Raw genomic sequence first — 16,532 nt, forward strand, 5'->3', positions numbered from 1 at the left:
TCGTATTAGCACAATGTTCACTGTCATCTTGTCTGTGTGTGTGTTGTGCCTAGTTTGGCTTACATTGAAGGGTTGGAGGCGAGCTCGCTCCAGTGAACATAAGTTACCGCCCGCAATGGATGGCGAACTACCCATCATTGGTCACATGCATTTTTTTGTTTATTACGTCACAAGTAAGCATTTAGCATTCTTTTATGGATATTTTTGCTAATATTTAAGATGCAAAAATGGTTTGATTTTCTTTTTAAATAATTTATGTTATACATATAATTTATTACCCTCAAGGCTCCGAATCTACTGAACCGATTTGAAAAATTCTAAATATAGGTTTTGGAGCCCCAGGGCTTTTGAAAGTAATTTATTATCCTATGGATGAAAACCTCACGGAGCATAATTATTTTGAACTGAATTTAATTGGTTTCCTCAGATATCTACAAGTTTATGAAGATCTTGAGTGATGAATGTACTAAGAAAGGAGGTGTTATGATCGCTAAATTCGGCAGCGAATTGTATTATTGTAAGTAATCCTAATTTCAAATACAATTTGGAATAAAAAATATTCGCTCAGAATAACCCCACGATAATTGCCTGCCTTTGAAATAATGTGATCCATCTCTCGCGTCCGGCCTTGGTTCAGGCTATGGTCCGGGGCGAGAGTTAATGGGATGCCGTCGCCTCCTTCTGCGAAGCAGTCATGCTCAAGAAGGAGCTGGCCTACTAGCCGGACTGCCACCGTGGGATCTGGAGGCCAGGATCTTCTTGCGGAGGGGAACCTCCGACACGGTGGATACCCGTAACGACTTCTACGGGCCAATTTCACCAGAATTAATTATGCCATTCTATCTGATGCGAACATTCCACTTAAACATGTTTCAGGCATCACCGATCCTCAGGACACTTTGACAGCTGCGAATGCATGTCTGACAAGGCATTACGCCTACAATTTTGGTGAAGTTTGGCAGGGAAATAGCTTGCTGTTGTGTTCAGGTTTGTTCATAATATTTTATTTATAAGTTTTGAGCCTTTTTTGTTCCTCATATCTTAAGAGCACACTTTAGAGCTTCAGCAGGAGTCATGAACAAAAAGTCACTTGATTGAACCCTCATTAACAGTAGTCAGTAAGTTGTACACTTTACAGGATTTAACCTTAAATCATTATTTGCTTATGATGAAGAAGATCACCATATAATCGTTCTTGCAGGAGAGACATGGAAAAATCGCCGCAAGTTACTGAACCCAGCGTTCAGCCTGCCGGTGATCCACGGCTTCTTAGACGTGTTTAACAGTCAGGCCAAGAAACTGGTCAATGAATTAGAGCCTTTCGTTGGCAAAGGGACATTTGATCACAGCTCGTATCTTCTAAAAACTTCATCAGAAACACTTTGTAGTAAGTTTTTTAACTGTTTCATACCCAAAGATATATTCTATCTGGATCAATAATTTATTACCTACTTTTTGTAAATTTAGTACTTCGAATCTGTGTGAGAGGAGGCCTGTGCAAAGTAGTGGGGTGGTAAAAAGGCTGATGATGATGATGAAGCGTGTTGTTATGCTTTAAAAATGGCTGATAATGATTTTCTGTTTTCAGTTGGCACATTTGGAATAAATCCAAAAGAAGCCTCGAAGTTTACCGAGATATACGAAAAAGCGCTTAGTGAATTAATAAATCTGATTTTAAAGAAATTCTTAAGATTTTGGCTGCAGAGTGCATTAATATACAAGCTGTTTGGACTGAAGAAGAAGGAAGATGAATTAGTTAAGACTTTACACTCAATGTCTGAAAAAGTAAGTGAAACCATGAATATTTTTGATGAAGACTTCAGGTTTAAAATAAAGTCATGAATTTAAAAAGAACAGTAATTGCTTTTGTGAGGTGCAATCTTAACTGATAGTAAATTATTATGAGGCGATTTCGATTTTGCTTAAAAATTGCAGGTTCTACAAGAGAAACTCCAAGCTAGAAAGAATAAACTTGAAAAAACACAAACGAATGGTAAGTATGATTTCATGACAGGACATTAAAGAGAGAAGTTACCATCATTATGCTTATTTTGATCTAGCTGAGGAAATAATTTTGTCTCATTCCTACTTTCAGGTACAGGATACAGACCTTTCTTAGACCTAATCTTAGACTTATCTAAGAATGGTTCCCTGACTTACAAACAAATTAGAGAAGAAACTGACTCCATCTTATTCACTGGAACCGAATCCACGTCCAACCAGCTGACATACATTCTCTTGCTGTTGGGAGCTCATCCTGAGGTACAAGACAAGTTGTATGAAGAGTAAGTTGAGTTTCAATGTTGTAATATTAACGTTATACATGCCAAAATGTTGTTTTCATGTAGAATAGACCTATCACAGGTTCTCATGGAACTTCGAAAGCTAGGTGCGAGTTATATGGGTATATTATAGGTGTTCTATAAAATACTTTATTGCATTTATTTGTTGTTCTACTAAATGTAGATTTATATATGTATGTATTGTTTTGTTACAGAGTAGTAGATATTCTATGTGCAGACAGGGATGTAGAAAAGGATGATTTGAACAAACTGGTTTACACAAATGCAGTTATAATGGAGTCTCTGAGAGTACTTCCAACTGTACCTATCATGCTTAGGAGTGTGGATCAGGATGTCAAACTAAGTAAGGATTAACTGGTGATTTTAACATCTGAAGTAAAAAAAGGAGCATAATAAGTATTAATGAAATTATTCTTAGCCCATAGTGTCCCACTGCTGGGCAAAGGCTTGCTTCCACAGTTCTCGATCTTTCGACCGAGTCTACCTCTCTAGTCTCGACGATAGGCGTATTAATTAAATCTTATTGATTAATTAATGCTCATTACTTTTCTGAACTCTGGTGAGATTCCACCATAAGAAAACATTAAAATCATTTCTGTTACAAGTGAGCAATGTTGTTGTTTGCTACAAGTGCAGATTTTAATTTAAAGTCACTTCTGTTTTTCTGTTTCCTTTTCTTTATTAGATTCTGCTTTCAGAACACTACACAATGCGTGCTGGTAGCCAATGTGTTATATTTCCTCTGGTCCCTTATATTGGAGCTACCAGCATTTTTTTTTGCTGTGGCAACATTATGAGCAGGTCGTGAAAAAACGGCTCTGCAGATAATTTTTATTCTAAAAATATAAATCTAGTGCTAATTTAAGTTAATTGTGCAATTAAAATAGATAAAACTATCAAATTATTGTTAAACTTAGTTTTGTTCTCGTGTTCGTGACGACGTTTGCAATTTCAAACAAGTTTATAATCAGCTGTTCAATGTGCCGGCTGTCAAAAGGATAAAGTTTGAATATTACTTCAAACCCGGGGAGTATAGTGTTTTTATTTTAATAACATTGTCGTGTACACAACATTACACCAACAATACACTACACCCAACGCAATACACGGCTCATTGTTATGAGCTACTGTCATTGCAGTGCACACCGGCACAGTTAGTGTCTCATTCTGCCTTCAACTTGTGAAAACAGAATTGACGACGATAACGTTCGCCTACACACAATAACATTACAAATTACTCTGCCACCAATAAAGTTTGCTGTAAAACCTTGACATTGCTGACCTACAAGATTGTACTATTTGATTGACCTTTATTAGAAAAATCCCAACTTTGTATAATGTTGTTTACCACACTTATGCTTTAGCCTAGTATTTTGCATAACTGTGTAATCAATATCTAATTGTTGCGAACCTTCCATATCATATACTTTCCCCTTTCTTTATTTAAAAATTAATAAAAAGCTTACCCTCCATTTTGATATAAAGTCTTATAGTCCACTTCTATATTTTCCAAATTTCACAAATCCCTATACCTTTACAGTCTATTTCCTTTGTTCACTAACACATTAATCAACATCTTTAAAGCTATTCTTTAACTTTTTAGGTACTAACAATACAACAATTAGAGATGATGACCCGTAGAGCCACAGTCAAAGACATGGAAGAAAAACTCAGAGCTGCGCTGAGGGAACTCGAGTCAACTAAAACCTTGTGCAAGCAGCTACTCCAAGAGAGGGATGACAGTGAAGTCGAAGTGAAGAACATAATCGACAAAAACACTTCCCTCAAGAGTGAGTTGGCCGAGCTGCACATACAGTACATGGATGTGCTCGACCAACACTCAGCTTCAACAAGAGATGTCCTCGTTCCATCAGTGCAGTGACACCCATGAATTGGCTTTACAGCGCATCACAGAATTAGAACAGGAGTTATGTAATGCCCATAAGGCTTTATCTATATTAGAATGTAGTAAGATTAATGAACAGGTTACTAATACTTGCAACCTTTTTGATGAGTTAGTTGCCTGTAGGTCAGATAAGGTACCATGTAGGTTAGCTGAAACTATTGACTTGACTGGTGATGATACCATTCCAATATGTCCTGTAGTTATGATGAGTCATAATAAATTAAAGAAATATATTAAAATCAATAAATTCATTAAACGGTCAAAGAGATATTTAAAAAAACAACATCTCTTAAAATTAAACATTTCTCTTAGGAAGGACCGTATTAGCTTAACTAAGACACTGAATTCCTGTACTGCTGAATTAGAATATTATAAATCTATTTATGAGATGGAAACCCAGCAGCTCCAAAACGATTTAAAATACAAGGAGTCTTTGTTAAACGATATTTTTAGTAAATATGAGTCTTCTCAAGAACAACTAAGCAAGCGGTTATTAGAGGCAGTGGAGCTGATGGACCTGGTGAAGTCCAACACAGAGAGGTATGAGTCTCTGACAAACAGCCTTTCATGTGATAGTGCAAGCCAACCATCACCTTCAATACCATTGCCTGATATATCTGTACCTACAACTGCTACAGAGAATATTCATATGCAAAAATGTAATACTTTGCTCTTCACAGATGCATTGGGTGCTGGCTTTGGAAAAATTTTACACAATTACCTTAGCCATCACTTTACTAATCACAGTTACCATGACATAACTTTTAATCAAATTGTTGAGAAAATTAGCAGTACAACATTAGATAGTAATTCTATAATAGTTCTATTGTTAGGCAGTAGTTATGGTACAACAAAAGAGGACATTGTGAAAGGTATTGACACCTTACTTAGTTTGAATATGGGAAAATTAATGTTATGTGCTTTTCCTTATTCTGATAGTTTTCAGAATATCAAAATAAATGTATATTTAATTTAAACTGCACATTACACATGTTGACATGTTGTCATAGCGACAAACTTTTATATTTTGACACTAATAAGTTTATTAGTGATTTCACATTGATCAAGGGAGCAGTATCTGTTCCTGGTAGTTGCAGACACACTATTGCTATGTTGATAGCCTATAATATTGACAATATTATATCTAATATAATAAACTATAGGGTAAGGGACGAGGGTATGCTGTATAGTTACACTAACAGCACACTGATAGATTGTTGTATGATGACGTCGTGTACGAAGGGGGGTCCACAAATACTATCTACCACCACTACCACCACCACCAATATGTTAGAACATTCTAACCATATTGAACACACCGGTAACATAGATTCTTCTATGCAAGTTTTATCATTTGTGGAGAACACTCCTGATATAAATAATTTAAACTAATTATTAAGACAACAGAAGATATTCCAGTATTTAATAATTTTAAAGATAGTAGCAAGTTATCTTCTGGCGACTTAGTTAGTTGTAAAAAACATAAGAGTGAGCAACATATTTTAAAACTTTTCAACCAAAATATTCAGAGTTGCTCTTCTAAACTTCTTGAAATAGAATTAGTTTTAGAACAAACCAAGTTTGATGTAATTTGTATTACAGAACATTGGCTGAAAGATTATCAAGTAGAATCTATTAATTTTGAGAATTATTCTGTAGCTAGTTACTTTAGCCGGAAATCCATGATACATGGTGGCTCCTTAATATTAGTAAAAAATCCTATTAAATATAAAGTAAGAAAAGATATAGTTGATATGTCAGTGGAACATAATATTGAATTGTCCTGTGTTGAGCTAGATAAGCATGTGTTAGTGTGTGTCTACAGACCACCGCAACACCAGAATCTTGGTGTATTTGATTCTGTCATGGAAGATGTCTTGAAAAAAGTCAGTAGCAGTAGTAAGTCAGTCATTATATGTGGCGATTTCAATATTAATATTTTAGAAAGTAATATTGTAAGTTCGAGTTTCTTAAATCTTTTTAAATCATTTAATATGCGTAACGTTTTCGAAGAACCTACTAGGATAACACCAACTACTGCTACTTGTATAGATAATGTTTTGTGCAGCTGTGAGTACCTACATAAGGAAATAGTGAATTACTTGCCCTCTGATCACAGCGGACAAGTTGTCACTTTTCGCACTAACTCTCCACCAGAGAAAACACAAATAAAATTTAGGGAATATACTTTAAAAAAAATCGATAAATTCAATCAAACTTTAGGTGATAAACTGTGTGCACATAGCTTAAATCTTAAAAATTCAAGTGATATTTACGCCGATTTTTCTCTATATTAAACAAACAATTCAACTTAGCTTTTCCAGTTAAAACTAAAATGATTAAGTCCAAGTTCTTATTTAGTGACTGGGCAACTCCTGGTATTCGTAAAAGTAGACAAAAGCTGTTTGAACTTTATGGTTTAAAGCCTTATAGCACCGATCCAAGTTTCCGTGACCACGTCTCAAAATATTCGAAAATATTTAAAAACGTTTGTAAACAGGCTAAATCTATTCATATTAGAAATAAAATAAAAAATTCTAAGGATAAAATAAAACAACTTGGACAGTAATTAATAACGAAACAGGTAGGCGAAAAGTTCGCAAAACTGATTTTAGCCTAGAAACTCATAAAGGCCTCATCAACGGTAACCTTGAAGTAGCTCAAGAGTTTGAAGCATTCTTCACCAAAATACCTTTCGAAACTACAAAATCATTAAATTCTTCAACCGCCGTATCTATCGATTTACTCAAAACAAATGTAAAGCCATGCTGTTCAGTATTTAAATTTCAACATACCAGCCCCGAGGCTGTTGTTAAGGCCTTTAAAGATCTTAAAATAAAATCAACAGAAGATCTTTGGGGTATGTCTGTCAAGGTGTGTAGGTCAATTATTGAAACTATTGCACCATATTTAGCTTACATCTTTAATGTTAGCGTAGACCAAGGCGTGTTTCCTGATCTAATGAAACACAGTAAAGTAGTACCTTTATTTAAATCGGGAAATAGCAAAGAATCAAACAACTATAGACCCGTTTCTGTTTTACCGGTTCTCAGCAAGGTATTCGAAAAGTTGATGCTTGCACAAATGTTGCGCCATTTCAATAAAAACTTCATTTTTCATAACGAACAATACGGTTTCACCAAAGGTCGCTGTACAACCGATGCTGGTGTAACTTTGATCAAGCACATCTTTAAGGCTTGGGAGGAAGCTGAAGACTCGATTGGAATTTTCTGCGATCTCTCAAAAGCGTTTGACTGCGTAAATCACGAAACGCTTTTGCAGAAGCTAGAGCATTACGGAATCAAAGATACATCCCTTCAGTTATTAAAATCGTATCTAAACGATCGGCAACTTAAAGTTCAAGTAAACGGCGTAAATTCACTGGGCTCAATGATGGCAATGGGCGTACCACAAGGTTCCATATTAGGTCCGTTCCTCTTTTTAGTTTATATTAATGATTTGCCCTATATATTTGATAATCAACCTAGGATGGTGTTGTTTGCCGATGATACCTCTCTTATTTTAATATTGATCGACGTAGACGTAACCTAGACGACGTAAACAATTCCATTATCCAGGTTCAAAATTGGTTCAACGCAAATAACTTGGCTCTTAATGAAAAAAACAAAATGCATTCGATTTTCATTGCCAAATGTAAAAGTAGTGAATGTGACATAATACTCAATAGTCAAAACTAGAATTTATAAATCAGACAGTTTTCCTGGGAATCACTCTTGACAAAAAACTACAATGGGGACCCCACATAACATCTCTTGCGGGTCGTCTTAGCTCGGCCGCCTATGCTATTAGAAAGATGAGGCAGCTAGCGGACGTAGAAACAGCTAGACTGGTATATTTTAGTTACTTCCACAGCATCATGTCGTACGGCATTCTGCTGTGGGGACAACTGCTGACATTGAATGCATATTTATCTTACAAAAGCGAGCGGTCAGAGCTATGTACAACTTACGTGGTCGTGAATCTCTTAGGGAACTGTTTAAAAAAATTAATATCATGACCGTACCTTGCCAATTTATTTATGAAAATATCATGTATGTTAGGAAAAACTTACATTTGTTTGATAAAATATGTGATAGACATAATTATAACACTAGAAATAAAAATAAGTTAGCTATCCCGCAGTTTAGATTATCTAAAGTACATACATCTTTCATGGGATATTGTGTCAAATGTTATAATAAAATACCAGACAACATTCTGGAATTGAATGACTTGCGGTTTAAAACTCATATAAAAGCCACACTTTGTAAGCAAGCATATTATAAATTAGAAGATTACATTCAAGATAAAAATGCTTGGAAACATGCTGGTCCTGCTCCATAGGACATACTGACAATATCTAATTAATTAACAAATTAAAACTACACCAGCAAATAAAATTGTATTCATCTTTTGATTATTTGTTTGTAACTTTGTACCAAAATATAAACCAATTTGTAAATGTGAACACCATGTAGCATTTTAATTGTCACTTTATCCTCATTTGTCTTTGCGATTCTACATGATCTTCGCATGCTTTTACTGTATGTATCAATACATACAAACTGTAATACTATATTATTTTTAAAAAGAGTAACCATGGAGTTTCTTGCCCGTTCTTCTCCATAGGAAGCTACTTTTGGAATGGGCAACTAGAATCAAACTTAGTTATAATTTTGACGTTCATAAGTGCTTGTAAAGGCCTAAATGAAATAAATGATTTGACTTTGACTTTGACTTTGACTTTGACAGCGGCACAGAAAGTGATCACTTCAAACCGGAAAGGTGGCTGAATGCTGACTCCAAAACACAACAGGAATTTGCTGGATTTGGATTAGGGAAACGAGCCTGTTTAGGTATTGAAACAATTTTTTTGGCATTCTTGATGTTTATATTGCCTACTCAGGAGTAAAAGTACAAGCACCCTGCTTAGTGGGAAAGCCAGATGAATTATTTTCAGTAGTTCATCATCATCTGGCTAGTCTTTTTCTACCTATGTATTTCGGGGTCAGCTTCAAGAGTTTTCATGGAGCTACTGCAGTTACCCGGCCTGGGCAAAAAAGATGGACAAACGCGGTGGTGGAGGGAGATAGATTTCACAATATGAAGTGGAAAATGGCCATGTTTTGATGCTTGCATGATGAATTTATATATAATCCTGTAAACAACATTAGTTTTCCTTTCATTTCAGGTAGAACATACGCGATAGTAATGATGAAAGTGGTACTAGCGCACTTCATACGGCGGTACCGAGTACAAGCTGACATGAGCCAGTTGAAGCTGTCTGTTGATCTTCTTATGAAGCCAACTGCAGGACACGAGATAAAAATTGAACGAAGAACTTGATTTTAAATTGTTATTTTATTACTTTTGTTGGGTATTAATAAACTGATTTTCTTATATAGTTTTGTTTATTATTTAAACAGGGCATTTAAAAATGGCATTTAACTCTTACAATACTCAAAAAGTAGATATCCTATATTTGTCTCCTGCTTCTAAGCTACCTCCTCACCAATTTTCGGCTAAATCAGTTCAGTGGTTCTAATTTTGATCTAATGTCGTGCGTGTGTTTTGAAAAGAGGGATAATTTAAATTGAGAAAGATTGGTCACTTCAAACATAAACTAGCATCACATTCGTAGCTATCATCGCGTATGTTTTACCTGGAAGATATAAATGTTCTTAAATCATAACTCCGTGGTTCCGTGGCGAAAATTATTGAAGCACCTTAAAACCAGGAGTTTTGCATTAAGATACTTTTTATCCCTTGTATATTTCCCAGGGACATGGCTCAAACCTTCTCAAACAGGTACCAAATAAAACCACATTAGCTTAAAAAAATCCGTTTAATCATACCAAAAAAGAAAAAATACAATATTTATTTAAGTTCTTCGTTCAATACTTATCTCGTGACCAGACACTGGTTTCATCGCGAAGTCTGCAGACAGCTGTAGCTGACTCATGTCAGCTTGTACTCGGTACTGACGTATGAAGTGAGCTAGTACTACCTTCATCATAACTATCGCGTATGTTCTACCTGGAATCAAAGGTTTTATATTGTTCAAAAGAATAATAGGAACCGAACATCACAAAAAAAAACATCTATAACTTCATTATTACAAAATAGAGTCCTCCGCTGTCTTTTTGTTTGTTAATTTACAATTCGATAACTACTAACAGGCTCATATTACACAGGGTATCGGTGTGCACAAGTAACTGGATTGAGGTCAGATAGGCAATCGCTCCATGTAAAACACTACACATGTAACATTGTTAGGAATAGGCTAAGCAGATGATACACGACTACAAATATATTCATGTGACTTTTCCAATAGTTAGGTTGATGCCTAAGGAATTTTGGCCGCTTTTTGCTTTATTCCTTAATAGCTATTATAAACATCAAGAAGGCTAAAATCATTATTGTTTCAATACCTAAACAGGCTCGTTTCCCCAATCCAAATCCAGCGAATTCCTGTTGAGTTTTGGAGTCAGCATTCAGCCATCTTTCTGGTCTGAAGAGATCACTTTCCGTGCCGCTGGTAGATTTAACGTTAGGCATCAGAGGAAATATGAGACAGTGACTTCCAGCACGCATTGTGTAGTTTTCTGAAATCAGAGTACAATAAAAAGTTAAAAAAAAATCTTCTATGATGCAAATCATCAGCCTTATCTACTGGCCATGGACTTTCATGTAGCTACATTCCATCGTTGTGTAGTAATGTACTTAAATGTATCTTGTGGTCTAATCGCTATAGGAAAATGTCCGTGATATTGTAACCTTTGTACGTGTACACAATTTTTTTGTCATGTTTTTTGGTAAAATCTTACATAACACAGTACAGTAATGAGCAATTAATATAATTAACAAGTATTTTGGAAATACCATAATTAAATTCTCAAAATTAATGTCGGCATTTGGGATTAAATTAAGTAAATTTAATCCCAAGTGCTAATTACGCTTCTTTTTTTTACTTAAAGTGTTAAAACCCTTACTTAGTTTAACATCCTGGCCCACACTCCTAAGTATGAGAGGTACAGTTGGAAGTACTCTCAAAGACTCCATTATAACTGCATTTGTGTAAACCAGTTTGTTCAAATCATCCTTTACGACATCCCTTTCTGCTCCTACAATATCTAAAACTCTGAAACAAAATAATAAACTTCATTATCGTCTCCCGAGCGTTTTTCCAACATGTTGGGATCGGCTCCCTGTCTAACCAGATGCAGTGGATTACTAATGCTTTATAAGGCACTTTTTTGAGTTGCTTGACTGCATATCTGACCTCCTCAACCCAGTTACCCGGGTAACCCAAACAACCAACAAAACAATAAACTTATATTCTACATACTTATGTGTTTTGAAGAACTGGTTTGATTTACGTTGTGGCGAAAATGACAAAACAAATTCTAGGCCTATGTGAATCGGCCTTCGTGGTAAAAACATGTGTCTCTTTCTTAATGATCACAATAAGGTGATTTTTGAGGTACCTTCGTTTAAAATGAAGTTGTTTTATTGCTACTTAAACATATTTTTTTAGTGTGTCTGACTTGGAATGTTTCTCAAAGTGACGTTGTGTCGCCACGTCGGACACCTAACAAATGTGGCCTCTTGGACTGTCAAAGATCAAGAGAAAAATCGTTTTCAAAAATTACTAAATATAACCCAGAGGTGAATGTTAATAAAATCGCCTTGCCCGATAGAGATCTAGCAGCTATTTTTATAAGAGACATTCATTGCGATACCGCTATAGTCAAGTATTTATTTTTATTTATTTCAGTTACAATGTTATAGTATTGTACCTATTATAATAATCTTTATATGGACCTATTAGTTTATAAGTGCTTTATTTTTTATATTTTTATTACATTTTATGATCCTAAAATAAGATCTGTAAAGGCATAAATAAATAAAATTTAATTGGGGTTTCTTGCCGGTTTTCCAAAGGATTCTTTTCTTGGAACTGTGCATAAGTATAGTTTTTGAAGTTTCAAGAGAGCCTATGAAAGGTCTATTCTACATGAAATCAAATCGTAGAATTAAGAGTAGACTGCAAGGTTTTAGTCGGCCGATAGTTTATTTGGACTCATAAATCAGTATGAAGATGAATGAAAACACGCACATCACAAAAATCAATTAGAAAGCCGGTACCAGATTGGCTGAAAACTGACTGGAATCAAGATTAACTTGACAAAAAAATCACAACCATCGGGTCAACTGTCGTCCAACTATTTAGTCTGCAATGGGTGGCTCTAATATAACAATATGAAAACTTACTCTTCATACAACTTATCTTGTACCTCAGGATGAGCTCCCAGTAGCAAGAGAATGTATGTCAACTGGTTGGACGTAGATTCAATCCCAGTGAATATGATAGTGTCAGTTTCTTCTCTAATTTCTCTATCTGTCAGTGCACCATTCTCTGACAGGTCTAAAATTAGATCTAAGAAAGGTCTGTATCCTGTACCTGAAAATAGGAAAACAGTATAAATTATTTCATAGCCATATTTAAATCTAATTATTTTTGAAACTCATAACATCCTTCTTCTTCTTCTAATTTTACCTATTTACCCCTTTATTATGACTTTCTTGTAAAAAAATTATATTTTCTTTTTAGTTAATAAGATGTAATATTGTAATCATACATACCATTTGTTTGTGCTTTTAGAACTTTATTCTTTCTGTCATGGAGTTTCTCTTGTAGAACCTGTAATTTTTTGTTAATTTTATTAAAATTATCATTCTTTTTCAAACTAAATCATAAGATGATACTTCCTATAGGTAACTCCTCTGATTTTTTAATTCAATCTTTTATTTTAAACCTGTGTTCATTCAAAATGTTCAAGTTATCACTTACTTTTTCAGACATTGAGTGTAAAGTATGAACCAATTCATCTTCCTTCTTCTTCAATCCAAACAGTTTGTATATCAATCTATTCTGCAGCCAAAACCTCAAAAACTTCTTTATAAGGAGTCTTATTAAATCAAAAAGTGCTTTTTCGTATTTCTCGGTAAACTCTGCGGCTTCTTTTGGATTTATTCCAAATGTGCCAACTGAAAACAGAAAATTATTATCAGCCATCTTGAAATCAAAACAAATGCTTCATCATCATTTGATTATTATCACCAGCCACTTATCCTCCTTCACTGGGCACAGCCCTATTTTCACACAGATTCGAAATACATATTTAATTTTTTAAAAGTACCTAATCCATCTTCATTCATATAGACTAGTCTTCGGATATGAATCTATTAAAAAACTTACCACAAAGTGTTTCCGAGGAAGTTTTCAGAAAATACACGCTGTGATCAAATGGCCCTTTGCCAACATAAGGCTCAAATTGGTTAAGCAGTTTCTTGGCCTGACTGTTGAACACGTCTAAGAAGCCGTGGATCACCGGCAGACTGAACGCCGGGTTCAGCAGCTTGCGGCGATGTCTCCATGTTTCTCCTGCAAGAAACATGAAATATAACAACTTGTTTACCCATCGTCTATGTATGATCTACACAAAGTGAGCGTGCAATCAAGTGCACCAATAATATCGGTCACGTTGATTCATGTTTAGGTGAAGGGTAAAAACTAAAGCTACACAACTTCAGTAGTATTTCCTCTGAATATAAGAAGAAAAAAAGCTCAGCCCTTAAAAATAAATAGATACAAATTAAAAAACCTCCAGAAAGCACCAGACTATTATTTCCCAGCCAAACTTCAGCTAAATTGTAAGCGTAATTCCTGTTCAGACATGCACTGGCCGCTGTCAAACTGTCCTGAGGATCGGTTATGACTGAAAACAAACGTGATAAATGTAAGAGATCCCATTAGAATAGATGAAGTAACTAAATGATTAACAGAGCAAGACAGATCAAAATAGAATAGTTTAGGAAATTTTACGTTCATAGAAAAAAAGAGTGTTCTTTTAAAATACCGATTACTTTGACGACTGCTGGTGAAGTTGAACCTTAGTAGTGTTACGGGTAGACAGTTTGAAAGTCTGAATCCTGCCTTATCCAGAATCTTGTAGCTTGGAGGTCATGTGCCCAAGACGTTAAGATTTTAATTTTAGCTCAAAAAAGACTATGCTTTTGTTTTAATTAAATAAAATAATATACACTACATAATTTAGTTTTGTTTATTTTAAGCCTGTGTCGCAAAATTTTAAATGCACAAATAAGTACAAAACTTGATCGTACTAATTCAAGGGCAGGCAATTATCGTGGATTTTATGATATCACGTACACTACAGTACGTCATTGAGTACGTCAATACGTGTTCAATAGCCTGACAATCTCTGGGATTTACCATTTTAACGTGCGGGAAAGACAATTTTTTTTATTAAGGTTAGGCTCGTTTTTAGCACTACTCCACGCCAAAATTATAAAAAGGGCAGTACCCCCTTTCACCACTTCCTAGTTTTGTGTCTGGAAAGAAAAATCGGTGAAAAAGAAACTTCCCAGCTTCTATTACTTATGGGTTTTTAAGCTCATGAAAACCGAAACTTGAGAGGCATAATTGTAACTGTATTTGCCCACTCAGATATTATGTAAGTATTGCATAAAAAGGTATTGTGCTTTGTGCATCAGCGATACAACTATATTATTAATAATAACTTTAGGTACTTTAAGACTACAACATTTTATCCTTTCTCAGGCTCTTGACAAGGAAAGGTCAAAGACCGACAGACAGGCAATTATTTTGGCATTTTTATGAAATGATATTTACGCCCTTTTGAGCCTGAATATGTAAAAAGACAAGTTTGACTAGAGACTGCTTATAATATCTAACCTCCTTGACCCAATTGCTTGGGCCACTTGTCAAGACTGGTTATCACAATTAAGCCTGAGTATAAACAAGGCATCTGACAAAAAAAAATCTACATTGATTTTGCGTTGATAGGTATTTTTTTGTTCCGAAATTTTGTGCTACACTTCATTAATCAAACATTTAGCCTACTCGCAAGGTTCCATCTCTCGAGCCTTTTCCTAACTATGTTGGGGTCGGCTTCCAGTCTAACTCGAGGCAGCTGTGTACCAGTGTTTTACAAGGAGCGACGGCTTACCTGAACCCAGTTACGCGGGCAACCCAATACCCCTTGGTAATACTGGTTGACAGGTTTAATGGCTTCTGACTACTATGAGGTATCTTAAGGTTACTCACAATAATACAATTCGCTGCCAAATTTGCCGTACATAAGACCGCCTTTCTTAGCACATTCATCACTCAAGGTCTTCATAAACTTGTAGATATCTGCGGAAACAAATATAATTCAGTTAATAATTAAAAAACTTAATTGCAATTGATTTCAGAATAATAAGTTCCTTTCAAAAGCCCTGAAGCTTTTAAATTAGTTTCCCAATACTGGTCGCACCACGTTGATATTATCTATACTAATATGTATAATAAAGCTGAAGAGTTAGTTTGGCTGTTTGCTTGAACGCTCTAATCTCAGAATCTACCGGTCCTATTTGACAAATCCTTTCAGTATTAGATAGCCCATTTATCGAGGAAGGCTGTAGGCTACTTTTTATCCGGGTTCGTGCAGGGGTTCCCACGGGATACGGGTGTAACCGCTGGCAGAAGCTGGTTGTGAATAAACGCTTTCATTTTGTTTCTTCATGATTACCATATCCATCTTTAACAAGTCTTACTTGGAAAGAGTGTAGCTTTCCAACAGACAAAAAACATCTGATTAGTTCAGTAGGTTTATTGCCTTTCGGGAACAAACAAAAAAAATCCTCTTTATTAAATTATAGTAGGTACTAGCCGTTTCCCCACTATTTCATCCGCGATAAGAAAAACCGACTTATTTTCGCATCTTTGACACAAGTACAAATATCCAAAAAAGAATTATAATATACTCACTTGTGACATAATAAATAACAATATGCATGTGACCAATGATGGGCAATTCGCCATCCATTGCGGGCGGTAACTTATGTTCACTGGAGCGAGCTCGCCTCCAACCCTTCAATGTAAGCCAAACTAGGCACAAAACACACACAGACAAGATACCAGTCAACATTGTGATACACTATTCTTGGACACACTTATTTGAAAAAAAACCCGTTTAAAAATTAAGAAAAATTGCTGTTTTGGAAAGATGGAGTTCAGAATTTTATATCGTAACTAACGTTACTATACTTATGTTATCCCAACTTATTTGGTTACTGAAAGTTTTTTTTACAATGTCAAAGATACAGATAAAATGACGGATAATCTCCCGGTTTTACGTGCTTTCTGATACATGAAGGAAAACGCTTTGACAAGTCAGCTAACCATCCAAGGACAGAATGGACGAAACTATGTATGTTTGTGTAAAACCACTGGA

General features: G+C 35.3%; 2 protein-coding genes across 2 annotated transcripts; one reads left to right on the plus strand and one right to left on the minus strand.

Moving 5' to 3' along the window:
• LOC110375926 (cytochrome P450 4V2) lies at nt 1-9,555 on the plus strand. Its single transcript, XM_064040027.1, has 11 exons — nt 1-173; nt 428-517; nt 877-987; nt 1,202-1,387; nt 1,589-1,785; nt 1,936-1,993; nt 2,096-2,285; nt 2,498-2,646; nt 3,002-3,057; nt 8,948-9,065; nt 9,401-9,555. The coding sequence occupies exons 1-11, from the start codon at nt 14-16 to the stop codon at nt 9,553-9,555; spliced, it is 1,470 nt and encodes a 489-aa protein (XP_063896097.1). The 5' UTR covers nt 1-13.
• Nucleotides 9,556-10,090: 535 nt separating this feature from the next.
• LOC110375948 (cytochrome P450 4V2) lies at nt 10,091-16,335 on the minus strand. The gene is made up of 10 exons (XM_064040030.1): nt 16,067-16,335; nt 15,362-15,451; nt 13,878-13,991; nt 13,472-13,657; nt 13,064-13,260; nt 12,856-12,913; nt 12,484-12,673; nt 11,202-11,350; nt 10,641-10,814; nt 10,091-10,245 (listed from the first exon to the last, which is right to left on the minus strand). Exons 1-10 carry the CDS (start codon nt 16,224-16,226, stop codon nt 10,091-10,093), a joined length of 1,473 nt encoding a protein of 490 aa, XP_063896100.1. The 5' UTR covers nt 16,227-16,335.
• Between the last annotated feature and the right edge of the window lie 197 nt (nt 16,336-16,532).

This window comes from Helicoverpa armigera, chromosome 21 (assembly GCF_030705265.1).
Source record: "Helicoverpa armigera isolate CAAS_96S chromosome 21, ASM3070526v1, whole genome shotgun sequence".
Taxonomy (NCBI): Eukaryota; Metazoa; Arthropoda; class Insecta; order Lepidoptera; family Noctuidae; genus Helicoverpa; species Helicoverpa armigera.

Coding starts and splice junctions, on each gene's coding strand:
- LOC110375926 (XM_064040027.1), top strand. CDS start 14: ATGTTCACTGTCATCTTGTCTGTGTGTGTGTTGTGCCTAGTTTGGCTT. Junction 174..427: donor TTTTGTTTATTACGTCACAA/GTAAGCATTTAG, acceptor TGGTTTCCTCAG/ATATCTACAAGTTTATGAAG. Junction 1,994..2,095: donor TGAAAAAACACAAACGAATG/GTAAGTATGATT, acceptor TCCTACTTTCAG/GTACAGGATACAGACCTTTC.
- LOC110375948 (XM_064040030.1), bottom strand. CDS start 16,226: ATGTTGACTGGTATCTTGTCTGTGTGTGTTTTGTGCCTAGTTTGGCTT. Junction 15,452..16,066: donor TGTTATTTATTATGTCACAA/GTGAGTATATTA, acceptor TTGTTTCCGCAG/ATATCTACAAGTTTATGAAG. Junction 10,815..11,201: donor GGGCCAGGATGTTAAACTAA/GTAAGGGTTTTA, acceptor CTCTGATTTCAG/AAAACTACACAATGCGTGCT.